Source organism: Neophocaena asiaeorientalis, unplaced genomic scaffold (assembly GCF_003031525.2).
Source record: "Neophocaena asiaeorientalis asiaeorientalis breed wild unplaced genomic scaffold, Neophocaena_asiaeorientalis_V1.1 scaffold134, whole genome shotgun sequence".
In the NCBI taxonomy this organism is placed as follows: Eukaryota; Metazoa; Chordata; class Mammalia; order Artiodactyla; family Phocoenidae; genus Neophocaena; species Neophocaena asiaeorientalis.
The window spans coordinates 10491046-10512966 of NW_020185339.1; the positions used below are offsets into that span (position 1 = coordinate 10491046).

The following is a 21921-nucleotide window of genomic DNA, read 5'->3' on the forward strand; positions in this document are numbered from 1 at the left end:
AACCCGTGTCCCCTGCATCGGCAGGCGGACTCTCAACCACTGTGCCACCAGGGAAGCCCCCAGTCATCTTTGATAAATATTCAACGGTGGCAAGAATGGTTTTCCAACAATAAGCTTCCGTTCTGTTCACCAGAATCAAAATGACACTTGTTAAAACAGCCTCTGGCTGACTTAAAGGACATAGGCTGGGGGTGTATTTAAGGAGCTGCTGTGTAGCAAGTTGATCATATACAGAGCAAGGAGAAGAAATCTTGAAAGGGCACCCAGCAATGAAGTGCTGGATGAAATGGCAGACAGACCATCCTGAAGGAATCTAACAAAAGTTGTCCTGGGCAAAGGAGGCTTTTGAAAGCAAAGCTGCCCAGAATAGGGGCAAATTCTGTTTTTGAACCGGCAGCCTCAAACAAGAGAAAGACTACATAATTTGGATGTGCTCTGGAAGAAACTGCAGGTCAAGTTTCAGGCTCATGAGCAGCTGTTCCCCTGTGCATAGCAGATGTGTCAAATTTCACTACTATGAAAATGAGACTTACATATATTTACATATATAATCTGAAACCTGTTGATGGTCCACTGAAAAATAGCCCTTGATCTCAGCTACGAATCCCCAAACTCTCAAGAAAGTAATGGCTATTAGCAGATGCTGGGAGGTACACTTGCTTAAGATTCATAAGGCTCCTTAGAAGAGCAAGGACGAGCGGATTAGCCGGAAAATACCACTCAGATTTTTCTAGCATCTCCTCCCAACCCACCAACTCCTTATCTTCCTTACTCACCCACCAGATAAAGAATCAATGTATAGGTCACAAGATTATTTGTACTCATCACTGAAAATAAAACAAGATTGGTGAGCACTGAACTTGCCAAGGGTCCTTGGCTCCTAATGATTTCCATTGTTAATGAAACCCCCTTTTGCTGCTAAATTTGTAAAGATGCACTAACAACACTTTAGCAAAATGATTGCTCTGGGGACAGTTTAAGATCTCTTTGTATAAACCAAAGTCATTAGGAACAAATGAAAAAGCTCAGTTTTTGTAAAGCATGAGCTGAAAAACCCACAGAACTCACAGTTATGAATAGTGCAAATGAGTCCTATGAGATTCTTGATATTAGGATTACAGGGAGAGAGAATATGGAAATTGTTTATGAAAATGTGAATCCCCCCATGGTCATTTCTTTTTAACTGCTGCCTCAGAAGTAAATCTTTTAGTGGAATTTTATCATGTGGGAAGCTGGTCTCTGCTAGCTGCCTTCCTACAAGATGAATGGGGTAATGCTGAGCCCAAAGGAAGTGCCTTTATCTTTCTAAGGCACTGACTTTGCAGAAATGATTACCTAATTAATGTAACTTCTACTATGTTTTTTATTCTACTCTCATTTTAAATAGCATGATGACAGAGTTCATTTGTATGATAAAAGTTTAAAATTCAGCATAAAAATTCAGTATATCATTTTGGAATAATTTATTTTTTGCATTTTGGTGATATGTTTAACCTTTTTTACCTTGCCAAAAGCAAATGCCTAAAAACTAAAAGCTTTGGGGTAGAAGTTAAAAAATTAAGCAGTGGAAAAATTAAAGGCGTGTGTCTTTTAGGAAAAATTTTTTACTGAGTTAAATAATAATCGTGATGTAGTGGGACTAATATTTTAAAACATAGTAAATTGGTAATTATTAAATGGAAAATTGTGAAGTAGATTGGTAAATTAAGATAAATAACAGGAAAATTTCCAAAGATTTTGCTATGAAATTTTTCACTGCTGCATTGTATTTTAAGGTTAAAAATCAGGACTCATTTAAAATAACAATAAAGGACTAGTTTAAGATATAAATAGCAACTAAGAATGATATCATAGATTAATATTTAATGATATGGTAATTTATCATTTCAATAAATTATTTAATAATTATTATTTAATAATAAATAATTAAATAATAATATAATAAATTATATATAATTATATGTAATAAATAATAAAATGATAATAATTTAATAATTTTAATATTTCGTTAAAATTATTTTAATAAATTTATCATATAAATTTCATCATTTAATATGATGAAATATATTTTTAAGGACAGAGTGTAATATATATATAAATATCACTGTGTTAAGTCTAAAGAAAAACGTTAATGTGTATGTTAAAAGGAAGGCTGGAAAGATAAACAAGAATACTAACAACATTAGCCTCTGGGTTTGGGGATTATAGGTAACTAGTGTTTTTTTTACACACATATTTCAAATTTAATAATTTAATAACTTACTTTCAGAATAAAATATATACCAATATAAAAAATGCTGTTGAATAATATATAGAAATAATTCTGATGATACAGTTAAAATATCTCCCAGAGGAAAATTATACTTGCTAAAAGAAAAAAACACACTATTTTAAAATATAAATTTTGATGCTTAATCATGATATGGGTCTATTTATTTCTAAGCAGGTTCTCAGTAGACCTAATTTGACCAGTAACTGCCTCCAGAACTGGGCAAGTCAAGGTCATTGCTTTGGGCTTTATTTTTAATCCTAATTGGACAAGGGCTAAAATACATGAGTTCTAAGGTCCCTTCCTGCTCTGTTAGTACAAGTGTCTTTTCATTAGTGATTGTATTAACATTGAAATGTGGATTTAATTATTTTCAAAGACAATTAAAAAAATTCTCAAGTCACTGGCTTCTCAAAGAATACCTCTTTCTTTCAGTGGCACTACACATGCCATTGATATAGAGTGTGGCACACCATTTAATTAATTTTAATGAACTTGCAGTTCATTTGAAATATCATTTGCCTATTCTAACTAAAAATTGGAAGACAGCTTTGGTTGAGGCTTCCTCATCAATACTCTGTATCTTGCTCTGCCTTATAAGTACAAGCACTCTTACTTCTTTTGGGACAGACAATCCTAGACTTTTAACTATCAGACTGAAAAATAACCTGCATTTACAAAGGCTGACCCTGTCCATCTTGTCTGCTACCCCCATCTCTCATTCTATGCAGATTTCTTGGTCCCTTGACTGCTGCTAAGAAAGCCATCCTGAATAAAAATTATAGCTGTTTAGAAGGAATGTGTGACTTTTTGCACCTACCTGTCTGTTTCCTCATCTGGAAAATGGGAATCATAATTCCTTCCAGGGTTGTTACAATGATTAAATGAAATAATGTTTCATTTGATATTCACATGAAAATGGTGCATATCAGGGGTTCAGTATGGATTTTAGATAAATGTGCATAGCCAAGTACAGGGGACATAGAAAATTGTCTAAATAGGTAGTAATAACATCTCTCCTCCTCATTACTTTTATTACTATTATTATTAGGATGCAGTGCCAACAAATATTCCTATCGTTCCCAAATGAGTACTGGACTATAAAGAAAGCAAAAGTAAAGTTTTTAGACAACCTTGCTAAAAGTGAATGAGTAATTATAAAAGTCACTACAGACACTACATCTCAAGTTTAAGGCATTACAATGAAATACACTTTTATAATTCCACCTAACTTTACTGGTATACTTGTCAATCAAATACACTGCTGAATCTATACAAAAACCCTGGCAACCAAAGAAATATCGTTCCTTAGTATCTCTATAGGGCCCATGGCCAAGGAAGAACAGAATCTCAAGTGAAGTATGCAGTTGGTGAGTGGCTGAAAGAACAGGAGACAGCAACGCTGTCAGCTGGCACCTTTCATGCATCAGCTGGGGCTGCTCTGTTTCTGAAGAGTCTTCTCTGGTGCCCACACAACCTGCTCATTCCCACTGAACCTGGAGCACGAAAAAACAAAATACCCTTTGGACCTCAAAACAAAATAGAGTTGGGGAAACCTGGTGGACAGTAGACCAGCTATATTTAAAATTACTCTGTTCTGAAATGATATTCCAAACCTCTTCACATTTTATTTTTGCATATTTGCTAAGAGGTATATGCTGCTCTTTCCATAGGAAAGACAAAGGATTGCTAGGAATGGGTGGGTCATTTTAACTCTTAATATCCCAAATGTATCAAGAGTATATTTTAAGATAGCTGCACTCCTTTTAAATGGCTCTTATAATTAAAGTAAATGTACTTTAAAAGAGACGTTCACTTTGCTTAAGCTGAAATAATATATATTACATTATATTTTAAACCTTTAAGTCCCTATATATACAGTAGCTATTATTTCTACTGGCTGGGAAGGGAAAGGGATGGAGAGGGTTAAGTTTCTGGGCTGTTAAGACCACTTCATAAAATATAATTGCTAAAGCATAAGAACAAAAGAAACCAAGTGACTCAGATAGCATTAAAAAGAAGAGGACAAGGGGGCTTCCCTGGTGGCGCAGTGGTTGAGAGTCCACCTGCTGATGCAGGGAACAAGGGGCACGGCTTCGTGCCCCGGTCAGGGAAGATCCCACATGCTGCGGAGCGGCTGGGCCCGTGAGCCATGGCCGCTGAGCCTGCGCGTCCAGAGCCTGTGCTCCGCAACGGGAGAGGCCACAACAGTGAGAGGCCCGCGTACCGCAAAAAAAAAAAAAGGACAAGAAGAAGACGACATCAAAGAAAAAGTAGAAAGAAAGAAAGAACACATGAGACATGTACAGAGTGGCCAAAAAATTCAGAGTAAAAATGACAAAGACAGTCATGACAAAGACCTACAAAAAGGTAAAGGGGAAAAACCACAATGAGAGGAGAATTTGTGACTTGATTTGTTGAAAATTTTTCTTGGGCCTGGATTTTGAACACATTCTACTGAAAAGCCTAGAACAAAGTTATTTAATGTTTCATAACTCAGAACCCTTATGACATCCAGAATCAATTATACCCATAAGACCTCCAAAAAACTGAACTGGTTTATAACAAAGGTAGAAAAATTAAGATATCCATGATGACTCACTTTAAAACAGTGAGCAGCAGACTGCTAGCATAAATAGCTCTAAAAACATAATTTAAAACTTACGAGGTATACAGTTGTAACAGAAGTTGTGAAATGGCTGATAAATTGCCCTATTTATAGATGCCTGTGTTACAGAGGAGATAAATTGTTTCTGGATAATTGCATGCCTATTATCCGTGGCTTCCCAACGAATTTCAAATCTGCTCTATCCTGATCCTTGAATATTCAGGCTTCTTCTTCACTTAGCTCAGGTCAGAGCACTGTAAATCTAAGTGCCTCCTATGATATGAAGTCTAAATATAGATGGTGTTTTCTGAATCACAATGATTAGGAATGAGTACTTGCAGTTAACTTTTAAGATGAAAGGTAATGATAGGAACGACACATTAGTTACAAGAGCAAATCCATCGCACTATTCCCATTCAAATCATGATCCAGGCTTGAGTGTTTATGAAAACTCCACTGGATGACATAGGGCTCCACCTGAACAAATAAATCTTGTTGCCCAGGAATAACTTACTGCAACAGTCATTGTCTTGAATTCTTCATACAAAGGTTGAAAATTGCACCAGTTTATTGTATCCATCAAATTACTACATCGACAAATGTATGGGTCTATGCAAATGAGGTTTATCTTCATTTCTAATGCACTGTCAAGGTCACTGTGGTTAATAAGGCTGATTGTACAGCTTGGGAAGAATCAATTACAGCCAGTTAGTTAATTCTTTAGGCATAACAAGTAAACTGTCATGAGTAGGCAATAATTAATATATTTTCCTCACTTGAAAGGTCTCCAACTAAAAGATTTTATTTGGCTAAAGTAAACTTTACTATTCTCTGTGTGTGTTTGTGTCTGTGCATTGAACAAAATGTAATTCTGTAGGTTTTGTAATTTTCATTGTTAGATTCACTGCATAAGAAAATGCTGTACTTTTTAAAAATAGAGAAATATTCTTATTCTCATCAAATCCTGGATGTTCTGTGGTTTCACTGAAATGCACTTTGATCCTCCTGTGAAAAAGCAGTGAAATCCATGAAAAACTTTATAATACATGTATGTATGCTAAGGAATAAGGATGTATATAATTAAATTTGATAATTAAATATAGTTATAAAAAGTCTAGTCCTGTTACAAGGTAAAATAAAATTATTGATTAAAAAAAGAAGCTGGGGTCTGGAGAAAGAGAATGGCAAGAGTGGATGAAAAAAGTTACAAAACAAGCTAGAAGGCCTATTTTGCATTGGGAGATAATATAGCTGAGAAGAACATACACTTTGAAAGAGTCAACTCAAACATTAGGACTTTCTGAAATAAGTGAAATGTATGTATGCACATATACATGTAATTGGCAGGTATACGTCATAACGTTGCATGTGTATAAAGAGAAGGGGAAAACAGTGCACATTGAATGCCTGCACTGTATGTTCGTTTCAGCATAAAATAAGCAAGTTTGTTTATATATGAAAATAAAAGTCACTTCAGTTTTTTCTATTTGGTTTTTTAATTATAGAAAGAACCTCAAGTCACTAGAAAGTAAAACACAAAACAAAAAACCTCTTTCTAAATATTTAGATGTGAAGGGATTCTGAAACATGAGAATGGGTCCTTTGCTGTGAATTTTAGGAATATCTCTATATATTATTCTATCTTCATGCGATAGGCCACTCCCATCTTTTTTTCCTACACAAGTAAGAAAATAATATTCTGAGGAATCATGATATTAATTTTGTCTGAATTTTATGAGGAACAAGAAGAACCTCCCTTCTCAGTATCTTCTTTTATTCCTCCATTTCATGATGAAAATCTTAAGTAAGAACAGGGTGAAGTTAGCGAAAGTTAGAAGTCTTATTCGCTATCTATTGGTAGCACTCCTTGAAATCTCATCAGCACAATACAAAATATTATGTACCAAGTTTTGATTGCAAGGCAGAGGCTAAAGTTGTGTGTATTAGTTTCGTATGGCTGCCATAACAAATTACCACAAACTTGGTTGCTTAAAGCAACAGAACTTTATTCTCTCACAGTTCTTATGGCCAGAAGTCCAAAATCAAGGTGTCAGCAGGCTGCTTTCTCCTGGAGATTCTGAGGAATCTGTTCCATGCCTCTCTCCTAGCTTTTGGTGGATCTGGCAATCCTTCGCATTCCTTGGCTTGTAAATGCATAACTTCAATATCTACCTCTGTCTTCACATGAATTTCCCTCTGTGTTTCTCTGTTCTTTCTCTTCTGTCTCTGATATGGACACTCAACATTGGACTTAGGGCGCACCCTAAATCCATGCAGTCTCATCTCAGAATCATTAATTTAATTACATCAGCAAAGATCCTATTTCCAAATAAGGTCACATTCACTGATGGGGTTTAGGATTTAGACATATCTTTTAGAAGCCACTATTCAATCCATGGAAGTGTGTGCATGTGCTTTTATCTTTCCTATTATTGCCAAGAAATTACAAGTCATCAGAGTTCTTTCTCACTTTCAGATATTTTAAGATATGGGTAACGCAAAACAATATTTGATGACTATGGAAGATCTTTCATCAACATTATCACAATATTGAGTAAATGTTATCACACTATCATTAGAAAGACTACCATGAGTTATTTTCATTTTGAGATAGAATAACATATGCATGAAATGAGTCCTAAGTCTTAATCACAAGGGGGAAAAATAAATAAAAAGGAAATGATGTTGCTGAAAGAATCTTCTCAGTGCTAATAGCAATGCTTATATTATTTTTGGAAAATGCGGAGGAAATTTCTTCTTTATAGTGGTTGGTAGTAGTTGCAATAAACCTTGTAATCAATGAATCTTGAATCCATCAGTATAACCTACTGTCTGTGAGTATGTAAGAATGTTTTGGAAGCTACAAATATTTTTGTTGGTGCTTCTGCTCTGGCTTAGTAAATAATAATGATTACTATTGTAAGTTTAATCACCACTGCTCCCTGTGTTGCCCATGTAAATCTATATTTACTTAGTACTTGTACTGTGATAAAGTCAGGCAGCTAAAATAGAGCTATTCTATAACTAATCAATAGGCGTATCTTTTGACAGATAACACAAAAGTTCAATAGTGTTATGCCCGAAATTGGTATAATATTAGGCAAACAATACTAGCATGATAGGAAAATTACTTTTGGCAGAAATGGGAGGAAAACCAATTATACTGAAAAGAAAGTTAAATTAAATCAAGTTATTTTCAAAAGCACACCTCCGTAAAAATTAAAATACCCTGAAAAAATACTATTGACTATTTGCCTCTATGCATGACCAATAATATAATATTTTTAAGTAAAATGTCAGGAAAAGCCAAAAGAGCTGGGAAAAGGGAAATACGTGTATGATTATTTCTGCATTTTAAATTAGAATATAAAATCGTTAATGCATTTAGATTACAAACTAAATGTGACTGTAAAACAGTGAATAGAATTATGCACTTATATTAGCTCTCAATGCAATTAAAATCCCTGCTACACTGAAAAATAAATTAAAAACACATCCAAATTAGTTAGTCCTGCAAGTAGGTCATTCAGTCAAATATTTATCTGATGACGAACTGAACTGAGCTAGCATGTATTGAATTCTCCAAATGGCAAGGACAAGTGGTAGTTTCAGTGTGATTCCAGAGAAGCATAGGGAGAAGAGAGATTATAAAGTCCTCTTCTACATTTAGTTATAGCCGCTCCTGAAGTAATCTTATACATGACCTCTCCTTATACAAAAGGTTAGTCAGCTAGTGACTGACTACTGGTTATGAAAAAGATTTCCAGTCTGACAAAAGAATTCACAATTGGATTAGTTCAGATAGCAAGCCCACTTACTACATTTCACATATGGCTTTTCTTCTCCATAGCTTACCAAAACACTTCTATTTGTTAACATACTCTCATCTTAGAAGAGAAATCCCCTTAAGCTTTGATGGAGGAGCATAATTAATTAACGGGGATTTTTGCTCTTCTCAGCAAATAAAAACAAAACCACCTGATGAACTGAAAATGAAATTATAAAACTTCCAGAGGATGTTCTTGGGCCAGTATAGATTCTACCCGATCACCTAAACTTTTGTAAGTACCAAGACTTTAATCTTGAGAAATGATGTTGAGGAAGAAGGCCATTTTTTTTAGGTGACTTTTTCTTTTTTGTTTTTAATTTTTATTGGAGTGTAGTTAATTTACAATATTGTCCCAATCTCTGCTGTACAGCAAAGTGCATCAGTTATACATATACATATGTCCACTCTTTTTTAGATTCTTTTCCCACATAGGTCATTACAGAGTATTGAGTAGAGTTCCTTGATTGAGTCACAGATGTAGAAAACAAATTTATGGTTACCAGGGGGGGAAGGGTGGGGGGAGGGATAAATTGGAAGAGTGGGATTGACATATACACACTACTATATATAAAATAGATAACTAATAAGGAGGGCCATTTTTATACACCGTTCCTTCCTCTTAACATCTCCTTTCCCTCTTTGCCTACTGAACATGTATCTTTCCTGTAGGCCTCAGGTCAGTTGTCACTCTGCAGGAATGTCAGCCTCACTGACAGGTCAAATTGTTCTTTTCTTGTAAATCTCCCTCTGGTTCTCAATACACTAAAATCGTACCGTATTCGTATGACATCTGATTAGTCTCAGTCTACCCCATTGGACTGTCAACTTCAGGAAGGCAGAAACTGTGTCCTTTTGCTCATCACTGTATCCCGTGACTTTTAGCCTGATGCCTGTGATGCAGCAGTTACTCAGGGTAAATTTGGTACATGAATCAAGCACTGTTGGAGTCTGAATTAATACTAATTAATCACATAAATAGATATTACTATGGAAAAATTACTTTATTTTAGAAATAAAGCTGAAAGTTAAAAACCAAGTTGACTATGATCCAGCTATTCCATTACCCAAATGTGACTGGTGAGCTTGGCCCTGTAATGCTGCATCCATCACAGCGAGGGACGCAGCATGTTGAAGATTTTTTGTTTTAGCTTTAAAAAACTACTGAGGAACAAATTAATAATAAGACCTCGATGATGGTGATGATTTTGAAGATAACTGTGAATTATTCCAGAGGTTCCCAAAACAGTCTCTGTGCTGGAGTTATGCAGACAACAATTCATAATGAGGTGACTGGCCATAACTACTAAAATATAAAATATCTAGGGAAGAAAGGTGATAGAAGGAAAGTGTTTATCCTTTAAGGTTTTTTTTTTTCCTAAGCATATGATAAAAGTAAAATAAAAAAGTCCTTTCTCTTACTTTTTATATTAACTCCTGTCACTCTTCCTTCCTCAGTCATGTTCAAATATGTCCCCTTCACTTCATTTCCAACACCAGCACTCAGGGCCGGAAGTCTTCCCTGATCTCTCTGATCTGGTCAAATTCCTACAGGACAGTCTCTCAGAATACCACAGATCTCTTCTTGGTCGCACTCACTTGAGTTTCATTTTTAGCTTTATGTGATTATTTTGAACAATTTCTGTCTCCCTCCTACACTCCCTCCTTGCCCCTGCATTCTTCTTTAGGATGGGTAAGGGCACAGACCACATATTCTCAATGCCAGTCAGGTGGCAGGGGCTGGCATTGCTTGAATGAAGGAATGCTGCCTTCCAAGTGTCTAGCACAGTGCCTGATACATCGTAGCTGCTCAATACATACTTATCAAATACATGAATAAATGAACATACATCCCCCTTTAACTATATAATCAAAAGAGAACCCAAAGTGGACACATTGTGAGGAAACTCTATGATTTATGTGCAAGCACAGGTGAGTGTGAAATTTTGGACTGTTGGAGCTGATGGAAGCACTAGAGATTTGTTCTCACTTTAGAAACAGGGTTGAAATTTGGAGCCATTAACAGACTTGTCTAAACCCACAGGTGCCTAATGACAAACTAGGAGCAAACCTAATTCCTCACCCCAGCTCACTGGAGGTTTGGGCAGCCCTGCCCTTTCCACTACTCCACATAGACTCCGTGCTGTGTTCACTCGTCTGCAACAGGACTACGCTGGTATCTGACCATTAAAATGGCAGATCTGGCTGGTATAACATTAGCCTATGAAAACTTATAGTAGGTCAATGTACAGTAAAAAGAATACAAAAAGGAGTGTAAAGAGCAGAGGTAATAGGACAATAACTTGGAAACATGGGCAATAAATTAGGATCTATGTTTTCAGGGAAGAACCGAAACACATACAGACCATAATGGAAAGAGCCCTTTGTCCCTCCACCTTTACATTCTCACATAAGTAAAGCAAATATTGATGGACAGAGAGCAGACACAAAGGAAAGGAGCTTAACTGGAGCTCTTTACACTATGAGATTAAAAAAACCGCTATGGCTGGTGGAGGGACATGTACTGTAAATAGCAGCTGATTAAGGGGAGGAAAGAAAATGTAATATTTACCCAGAGGCCAAGACAGGCAGTATTTCTTAAAGCGGGGAGAAAAGGGCAAATGTCCCCCTGCTCCTAACTGAGAGTCTCTCTGGTAATGTTTTGTTTTTTATTTTATGTTACAGGTCACATCCTTATATCCTCAAAACTTATAGAGTGTTAAGTCTAATATTGAAGGCATTCTATAAATGTCCTATTCTGTTCTATTCTACACTGTTCCTCCTACTTTCCCCATCTAAAATTCATACCACTCATTACTCGGGGGGGCGGTCAAAACCACCCTACTTTCCCCATCTAAAATTCATACCACTCATTACTCGGGGGGGGGCAGTCAAGTAGCAGGCAACTTCAAAGATGATTAATGTATAATTTCCTATAAGGGTCAGATATTAGATAGGCATTCTTTTACATAACTCTCACTACCTGTTTGGTTGTTAGTAGTACTGCCACTTTTCAGATGATGAAACCAAGTGATTTTCCGAAGTTAATTTAGTTGAACAGCTGCAATTTGATCACGGTGTCTTTGACTCTGAAGACCATAACCGTTCCTAATACCAACGGTTCCCAAAGTGTGGTCCCCAGATTAGCAGCATCAGCATCACCTGGAAACTTGTTATATAAATACAAATTCTTGGGCCCCATTTCACCTACTGAATCAGAACTCTGGAGGTGGGGCTCAGCACAAACTGTTTAACAAGTCCACAGTCAGGTTAGAGACCACAGGCTTATACAGTGTAGCATAAAACTTTTGCTTACAGTCACTGCAGAGAGTACCTGAGTTATCTTGGGTGTCTTTTTTGTTTTTTTTTTTTTTACAAAAACATCTATTACTGATGTATGGAAATTTGATATACCACCACAGAATTACCGGCAGTAGGGGTAGAAAGTAGACAGGCTAGGGACGGAAGCCCAGATCTGCCACCTATTGTTATATAATCTTGGCAAGTTGCATAACCTTTGTAAGTTTTGGATTTCTCTCCTATAAAAATGAAAATTAAAAATGAAAATAAAAATGACGAGATCAGGGCTTCCCTGGTGGCGCAGTGGTTGAGGGTCCACCTGCTGATGCAGGGGACGCGGGCTGTGCCCGGTCCGGGAGGATCCCACATGCCGCGGAGCGGCTGGGCCCGTGAGACATGGCCGCTGGGCCTGCGCGTCCGGAGCCTGTGCTCCGCGGCGGGAGAGGCCACAGCAGTGAGAGGCCCGCCTACCGCAAGGAAAAAAAAAAAAAAGAATGACGGCATCATGCACCAAAAGCACTTAGCCCAATCCTGAAATGTAATAAATACTCAATAAAATAGATATAGTTTTCATTATGATTATCATTGTTAAAGACAATAATATTGGTAACATTAGAATTAACTGCATGAGTAGTGAAGCTTATTATTGCAGTATTATGTATGCTGCAAAGCTCCAGAGATTCTCCTCTACTTACAAATTTTATTATAAAATGGCCTTAATTTTTTCAATTTCAAAATGAATTTCCAATTAATTTCAATTCACTAAACATTTTAAATTTCCCACAATGTATAAGGTATTCTGTTCTCTTAGGGTATCTTTTAAGTAGGGTATTGATACCAGTTATCAATTTATATGTTAGGGAATGGATATCACCATTGGATACATTTTTTAAAATTAAACACTTTAAATCTTTCCTGTGTCTTGGCTTAAAGCTTTATTGGAAGATTGGGACTGACATATACACACTACTACATACAGAATGGATATCTAATAAGGACCTACTATAGAGCACAGGGAACTCTTCTCAATACTCTGTAATGACCTATATGGAAAAAGAATCTAAAAAAGAGTGGATATATCTATATGTATAACTGATTCGCTTTGCTGTACATCTGAAACTAACACAAGACTGTACATCAACTATACTCAAATAAAAATTTTTTTTAAATTGTATCTTTTCACATTATTTGAAAAATAATACATTATCACAAAATTAAGAGCTGTGCCAATTGTGGACACATTTAACTTCAGGTTAAATTTTTATTCAAAGAAAATCGCATACTGCTCTATTGAGATCCCCTGGACAGTTAACTGTACAATCTCAACAGTGCTTTAATACAGACAGTTTCAAATAATAATTCACTTGCAGTAAAAATATATCCCCTCTATTTTACTCAGTGAAGCTCAGACCAATTAGTTCTTGTTTATTTGCACCAACCGGTGAAAGAAACCAATTTCTGTCTCTTTTATTATGCTTTTTATCCATACAAAAAGGCTTTCATCTTTTCTGTATTTTGTTTTTAGAATGAAATTCTCAGTCCTCACTACCTCCTCTTGTAGCTGGTGTTTTCAAGATCTTTTTATCATTTGTATTGTTCTCTACCGAATGCTTGGTGATTTGTCTCTTTTCTGAAATGTGGCATTCTGCTGAACTTAGTCCCCAAACCACAGACTAACAAGACGGGAACATAGCTCAATCTGTCTGTATGCATGACATCACCATTACAATTCAACACACTGTAGCATATGAATATTTTAACAGGGCTCAGAATGTCGGCTCATTCAATGTATCATCCACTGTAATTCTTGAATTTTTCTCACTGTTGCTACCATCTCTAGCTTTTCATTGCACATTTTGGTTCCATTACCCTGCCCTGCACCAACTTTCCATTCCACTTTCCTGAATCCAATGCCACCTATTCAACCTATATCCCCAGTATATCAAGATCGGGCTGTATACTAACACAGCACCCCAGAGGTTGCAATCCCTGCTACTTCCATGACTCCTTGTCCTTTAGATTTATTAGCATAAATACATAGCATCTCCCTGACCAAAATTTTTTAGTATACAACTACATTACCCTTGGAGGGTTTTTTTAGATGATTTTTAAGGTTCCAGTTAAACAAAACCAAGCAAACAAACAAAGCTTACTGGTCTGTTACTTCAGGCACATTTAAAAAGAAACCTAGTCCTCCCCTTAACTGACTCAATTTAAGAAAGTTAAACTCAGCACCAAGAACAGGAGTACATTATTGTTTTATTATTGAGCTGTCATCCCCAAAATATAGATTAAACCTCTGATCTTCACACACAGGTAGCTCAGTGAGTATCATTTACCCTCCCTGCAGGAAGTCACTTGTGTATGCTGGGTCATGTCATATGGTTGGTCAGTTGAGTAAACCTTAGTAAACACAGAGTTAGTTTCATTTAGCAGGTTTACTTGCCCAGTTACAAAAGAAAGCAAAGCAGAAGAATATAAAAATGATGAAGGAAATAACAAAAGAACCTTAAAATATTAGGCCCCAATTTAATTATTTTACCACGAATAAATGGCACGGTTATCAAAACTGAAATGAGCTGACACTTTCATTTATAAGAGAATTATGGAGCTGATCGATGGTTCAAACTCACAAATCAAATATTGCTGCATTCCTTACACATCAATCCATGTGCCTTCCTTCTGTCTGGAATCTGCATCCACCCGCCTCACATACTCATACACACCTACCGCTGCCTCACTCAGCCCTATCATCTGACAAAGCCCTACTCATCCTTCATGAGGAAGAATGCAGTGTCTCCAAGGCAGTAACCCCTCCCTGCTGTGTGTTCACACTCTGTCCTGTGCTTAGTTCTTGCTTCAAAGTACCACTATTTGTTTATAGAGCTGCATCTCCTATTCATTTTGAACTCTGCCTCTTCTCTTTGACTTTTGGGTACCAGCTGCTATTGAGAATCACTCAATAAAATTTTGTTAAATGAATGAATTGCCAAGAATAGATTTTTCCCAATAGCTATATTTTTAAATGTAGAAAGTAATGTCTGGCTTGAATACTGTCTAGAGAAATTGTGGTAACGCAACGGTATAAGTTCAATTTTAATACAATGGTGAGAATATATGTGAGTATGGGTATATTCATGAAAGGGTTCAAAAACAGCTATCAGCTCTGAGAAAAGACTTATGCGTCTGTAGCCAAATAAAACAAAGAATGAAACAAAAAACAAAGGGGAGGAAAGTTGAGACCACAATCTTCAAATAGTATATATCACCTTTTTTTCCTCAAATGTATATATGATTATATATCTTAATCAAATTTTGGATGTATTGGTTTTAGATAAATGTTTAAGTTTTCATAGCCTAATTAATGTGGTAGAACTGAATGAGGTGGCAAAAAATAGGAAAAAAGTTCTATAACATTTTAAGTCTAATATAATAATTTTCAGAAGACTTAGCAAAAAGGATAATCATTAGTCTTAAGTTTAACAAATGAATTTGCTTTAGTTCTAAAGAAGAGTGATGAGGGTTTTAATCACTGTCTTCAAGTGTACGATGGTTCCATTGAGAGATAATAGTGATAAAATATTTTCCTTCTTAGCTCAGAGTACGACTAAGACCGATTAACTTAAAGAGAAAACAGGAAAACTCTAGAGAAGGTGAGATGTTCTGATTAATTACTAAGTAATACAGTGAAAGATTTCCCTCACAGACTTTTAAAGCAGGAGAGCTACGTTTTGATCTAGATTCAGGTACTAAATTTAAACTTAAACAACTCTCAGCAAGACAAATACCAATTTGTTCCATAAACAGATGACACTGTCTGTGGTTCTCAACGTTCTTCTACAACAAGTCTCTTTCTCTGTTGCTCATGGGGTCATCTCAGTCACTCATATGAAGGACAAGCCTCCTGTACCATGTAAAATAGAATCATCTGAACAAATTGTTCCCTAGCTCCTCGTTCTTCTGATCGGACTCTCTTTAACACGGTGGACAAAGACTGGAGAGGAGTGATTATAAATTGCCCAAAGCGTAAAAAGAAATGTAATATAATGATCCTTGGAAATTCAAAGACACCTAAAAAGGTTTAGAAAACTATAGTAAGAAAATCACCAATCTTTGATTATTTCATACATTTAATATTATTTTCATTAACATTAACAACTGACATTCAGTATAATATTTAAATCAAAAATAATACTATTAGGGCTTCCCTGGTGGCACAGTGGTTGAGAGTCCACCTGCCAATGCAGGGGACATGGATTCATGCCCCAGTCCGGGAAGATCCCACATGCCACGGAGTGGCTGGGCCCGTGAGCCATGGCCGCTGAGCCTGCGCGTCCGGAGCCTGTGCTCCGCAGCGGGAGAGGCCACAACAGTGAGAGGCCCATGTACCACACAAAAATAATAATAATAATACTATTAAATATTTTTAACCTCACATTATGTATTAAAATACTGTACTGTGAAATTCCAAGATACAAGTTTAAGGTTTCTGTCAAGGGACACTAAAAGCGTAAAGGTTTTTCATAACCTTTTTGTTTTTAGTTTTTAATGTTAACATTTGCTATGCTACTTCATTTATATCAAAATGCTCACAGTTGTTTTATAAATAAATACCACAACCTTTCTAAAGAACCTTAGAGTTTGATCTAAATTTATTTTGTTCTCATGGGATAGCAAAGCTATCAAAATTTAAAATAAGGTGACACCCTGTATTTGAAGAATAAGTCTGGATTAAGAAAGATAATTTAAAACTACATAAAACATTCCAAAGATATGTGTATTGTGGCTTTCATGCTGTTGCTTTGTAAGCTGTGAACCTGAAACAAAGTTTTGCAGTGTTTTTTTCTTGTCTTGTTTTTCTCCAGTTGATAAATGAAATGCATCCACTGAGAATCTGAAAGCAGTATAAATCATATCAGAAATACAGGATTTGGTTCAACTTACCTGTTTCTGTTGCTGGAAATCCAATCTGAAATAAGCGTTGATGCCTGTTGGTGACAGTGCTTGTTGCCAAAACTACACGCTAGCATTATAACTTCTCTACGTAGCTCTCTGGGTATCATCAAAAGGAAAAGAAAAATTAACAAACAGTGTTAATATCTAGAGAGAAAAGGAAACTCGTTACACTACATTACAGTAGATAAGTAAATAATTAGCACAAAATTAATTTTCAGATATGGAAATTCCATTTTGCTGAGCAAGAGATAACTAAGCAGAGTATAAGTTATACATAAAAAAGTCTTCTCTGGAAACAGTACTATAGTGAGGGGTACGGGTTCGGATCTCAACTTTACCAATAGAGGCAGATCTTAAATTAAAACATGGCAAAGAAAAGCCTTTGTTCTCAGTACCAGGTGGTGGAAACTGTGCTGCCCATCAGAAGCCCTCCCAGGAGAGGGAAATGAAAGATGCAGAATGAAAGTAAGATCGTCTCATGCTGCTAAAGTCACAGTGGTTTTAGTGCTGTGTTACTGTACAGTTCTGGGGGAAAAAAGCAAATAAGAAAATAAAACCATACTCATGTTGGTAGGATGCTTGAACAAGAGATCCATTAAAATTGTTTTTTGGCCAACCAAGCTTGATGTACGTTGTTGCAACTTGCTTTAAAATATATTCCTAAATGGGGGAGGGTAGGAGAAATAACGATAATATCATTTTCAAATCACTCCATGCTGACAAGTAAAATTATACAGTAAAAATAAAACATTTTCTAAATGAACCAACTTTGAAATATCAGTAAAATTATGGGCATGGTAATGCTCTATTATAATTTTATTCAACTTGATATTTCAAATATAGAAAATTAGTGTAAAACACAGTTGCAATGATGGAAGTCTACTCTTTACTTCCTACTGAACAATTAAGTAATTTGCACTATTAAATATTTGAGATGATAATTTTTGCAGAACAAGAAAAGTAAGGAATATTGATAATGAAACCATAAATGTATGTAGATATAGTTTATGAAAATAAGCACCTAATATTTATGTGTTTTATGTCAATAGACCATATTTAATGCAAAACTGTGCTATAAGCCCAGTCAATAGCCTAGCCTTTTTGAACCTGACGTACACAGAACACTCTTTAGTAAAATGTTGTGGTATTTCAAAGTCAAAATCCATTCATCTAATGATATATTTAAATATCAGTAGCAAGGTAAGATATGCTCTCCTCACTTTAATGTGTTCCTTGGATTTTGTCAATGGAACGAAAGCACTGAAATTACAGTAAAAGCAATTCTTAACTTTTATTGAAAATGAGGTGTCTGACATGATATACTATTCTAAAGTGCAAATATATACAAAAATGTATTTTGCTTTATATAAGTTTAATATTGCAGTGTCTCTGTATTAAGAAGAAAAGAGAAGAGTAGTAAGTCCTTCTCCAGCAGATAAAAGTTATACCATAACTGTAATGATACATTTCCACGCATGTCTGTTTCAAGGGCTTAGACAAAACTAACAACAATGAACAGTCAAGCCAGGATTATTCCCATTTAAAAAAATATTAAAACAGAGGTGCTTTCATGTAGGTTTTGGGTAAAATAGAAAGAAGCAACTCTTATGGACATCACACAGTTTAGATGGCTCTAATAAACAGATTTCATGTCATAGCAATCTAGTCTCGAGTCACTCCAAATGCATAGGTTAATTAGCAGAGCCCAGTATGTCATAAATTAGGATGATTTTATAAGACACAGGGCAGAGTCTTGAAATAACTAAAAAGAAATAAATAGTGCCCAAAGGTGACAGGAGTTACAGAGACATATTCTCATATGCAAATCTTCACTGGTGATAAGAAATTTTGGAATCAAAAGCTCATTAGCAGTATTTAATCCTAATCTTATTCAAAATGATTATTACATTAGATTAGGTGGTGTCAGCAGTGCAATTCTGGTTTTCCAAGTCTTCAAGCTTAGAAAATCTGGTCGGGTAACATTTTGGAATGTTTGTCATGTCTTCAGGTCTATTTGGATTATCTGTTGTTTGCTCTCCTATATCCCCTTGGACCCAATTATGAATGGGCTTTTGCCTCAATGTTGATCTTATCCTTGTTAATTAAGGAAGTGAATTGAATTCACTATGTCATTTTGGTTAAAACTAATGACTTAAGAACCTTTACTGAAACTGTCTATATTCTGTGAAGATCTTTGGATCCCTCTCCCCAGGTTAAGTCCTTTGTGAACACAGAGCCCTTTAACTCTAGGGAAGTAAGTTTGAACTTTAAGGATGTGCCATGTGTATTTGTTCTTAAATTCTGAGGCATTTAAGCTTAATTGACCCTTTTAGGCTAGAACAAAAAGTAGCGTGTATTACATTTCTTCTTCAAGAATTTGCCATTGGCGTTGCACAGAAGATCAGGACAAAAATAGCACAAATTAGAAGAAACTAAAATAACTCAGGATCAGTTGAATATAGTAGATAATGAGAAAACAGTTTATCTTCTGAAAATAAGAAAGAAGAAAATATATCTTTTTACATTGAAGACATTGTATTTCTCCATGCGGTCCAGTAATTTATCTAGAGGATAAAGAGCTCGGCTGGCGGCGTGCCAAGGAAGAAAATCCTTCTCCTCAGACAGGTATCTGATAATCTCCAGGGGAATATTCTGAGGCAAATAGCCAGCTCTGCACAGCCAAAAAAGTTAATGTTAATTATATGCAGAAAAGATACATGATGATGCAAAAATGAAGATTTTACTTATGCAAATAAAAGGCAGAAAGCAAGATTCATCACAGTATAAAGAAGCCATACTCAGTACTATAAAAATAACTCACTTTTAAAATATAGTCCTACTTAGGATGCCAATGTCCCTTAATACATACAGAGTTGGGGAGTTAAAAATTTGAATGAACACAAAAATATCAGAATGCATGTTTTTAAAAAGGAAAGAATTGTGGAATTTGAATAAATCAACTCTAGGTATTTTCCTTCACAGAAACATTTCAGCAGTCACAAGTAATTGAAAATAATTGATTACTGAAATGAAATTCTGGTTTCTCAACACATTCTCTTTACTTTTCATATAGCGCTGTATAAATGCTGTTTAATCCAGGTTGTTTTCAAAAGGATAATCAAATTAAAATAGCAATTTACAGTTTTGACTGTATCTATGTTATATTACCATACAAGCATTTTTCAAACCTTCCTGTTTAAAAAAATAAATGCTTTCTATAACACCTATGAAGATTAGAGTTAGATTTTAAGTCCAAATTACAAAAATGTTAAAGAAATAGACTCTTCCCGTTTATTATTTTCAATAGATGCTGTGTCACTGTGGGGACCAATGTCAGATTCTTTGGAAAATATGAAACTGTAGCTTTTTAAAGCTATCTCAACACATGCTGCCCACGTTTAAAGAGGGTATATCCAAAAGATGATCCAGAAAGAAGTGACTACATATAAAATCTACAGTAGATTGCATATAAAATCCTTGCAAATCAAAGCAATATAAATGACAATACACTATGTATTTTGCTGATTTTTTTTTTAACATTAATCAACTGAATGCAGACTTTTAACACAGGGGATAGGTAAATATGAAAGCAACCAAAGCCTGGTTATCTTCTTTACCTACATTTCATACCATTATTCTTTGTGGCATCACAAAATTAGATGGACCTTTTTATTTGTGTTTGGTAGAAGGTGGACAGGGAGAGAGCAAAGCCTTCTCTCATCTTCATTTCGAACAAGTTTGCCAGATTATTTAGTCTTTACTTGTGTGATAAGCAAAAACTACTCTAAAGGCAAATATTAACTTGCAGCTGTGTTTATAATGTTCATAATGAAAGCCAACTCTGAAGATTTTGGATTTAATAAATGAACGAGCATCACTCTGATGATTGTGGTTCACTCCTGGTATAAGATCAACCACAGTTAACGTCTGACATCAATAAGAATGATGAAAATAACCCCAAATTTCTACATTTCCATAAAATTTCCTAGAGTTTGTATGATTTGGACTCCATCTAGATTTGTGCCACTTTTCTTGTACAGTTTCCATTTTATACATCCTTGCAGAAACAGCATGAAATTAGGCTAAGGCAGCAACAATTAAATAAGAAACTTCATAGTTTTGCTAATGTAGCACCATAATAAAACAGTTAAATTTTGCTTACAAGGGTTTTAAAAGTAATGATTTGGTTTTTTTCCTTAAAAGTAACACAGCTTCCACAGTATTTCAGATTTCATAATTTGTTTCCCCTGAACTTTTAATTCTAGATATTCATTGGCATGGTGATCATAAATTTGCCTCCTCTAAAATTATGTAATCTCCATACCATGGATTATATAATTTTAGAGTTGAATAAGATTTATCTAGAAGCCATTATTCTTTTGTTGAGGAAACAAGAAAAATAAGGTATTAGAAAAAAAAGAACCTTTAGTATGTAGCTAATTTATTAGGGCCCTTCAAGTAAGTTTGGAAAATCAAAAAAGGTGTTTGGGTCTATTTTCTCACAGATTTAAACATACTACCTTATGTCAGTTATAATTTATTATGTTTCATTTCTTCTCTATAAACAGATGGACATCTTTCAATGACTTATGTTTTGTGAGAAATATAACTACAAATTTAAAAATATGACAAATAATGTTATGAAAAGAGACTTGGACCCAAGGAAGAGCATGAAACTGAGGACGAGCCTGGAACCATGAGTGCCTCCGGAACAATTAAACAAATTCATCTCTCCAAGCCCCACATTCCTTACCTGTGAAATAAGAGGGTTGAACTAGGAGATATCTTTTTTAGCTCCAAAACCCTTTTATTCTAACCTACTTATCTATAATTTAGCCTGCTGAAAAAATTATTACCACAATATGGGCATAATGTATTTGTTTAAAATTTTGAAAAAAAACCCTTATAATTTTTATATCCCCCACTCTTCAATTGTTTGATATGTTATGTACAAATCTTCTA

General features: G+C 35.3%; 1 protein-coding gene across 1 annotated transcript in view; it reads right to left on the reverse strand.

The window, feature by feature from the left end:
- The window catches only part of TRHDE (thyrotropin releasing hormone degrading enzyme), a 384497-nt gene that overhangs the window by 17781 nt on the left and 344795 nt on the right, over positions 1-21921 (reverse strand). Inside the window, exons 13-15 of the mRNA XM_024736370.1 lie at positions 19483-19630; positions 17522-17619; positions 16948-17055 (exon numbers count right to left, since the gene is read on the reverse strand). Coding sequence (XP_024592138.1) covers positions 16948-17055; positions 17522-17619; positions 19483-19630 — 354 coding nt within the window. The remainder of the gene's footprint in view (positions 1-16947; positions 17056-17521; positions 17620-19482; positions 19631-21921) is intronic.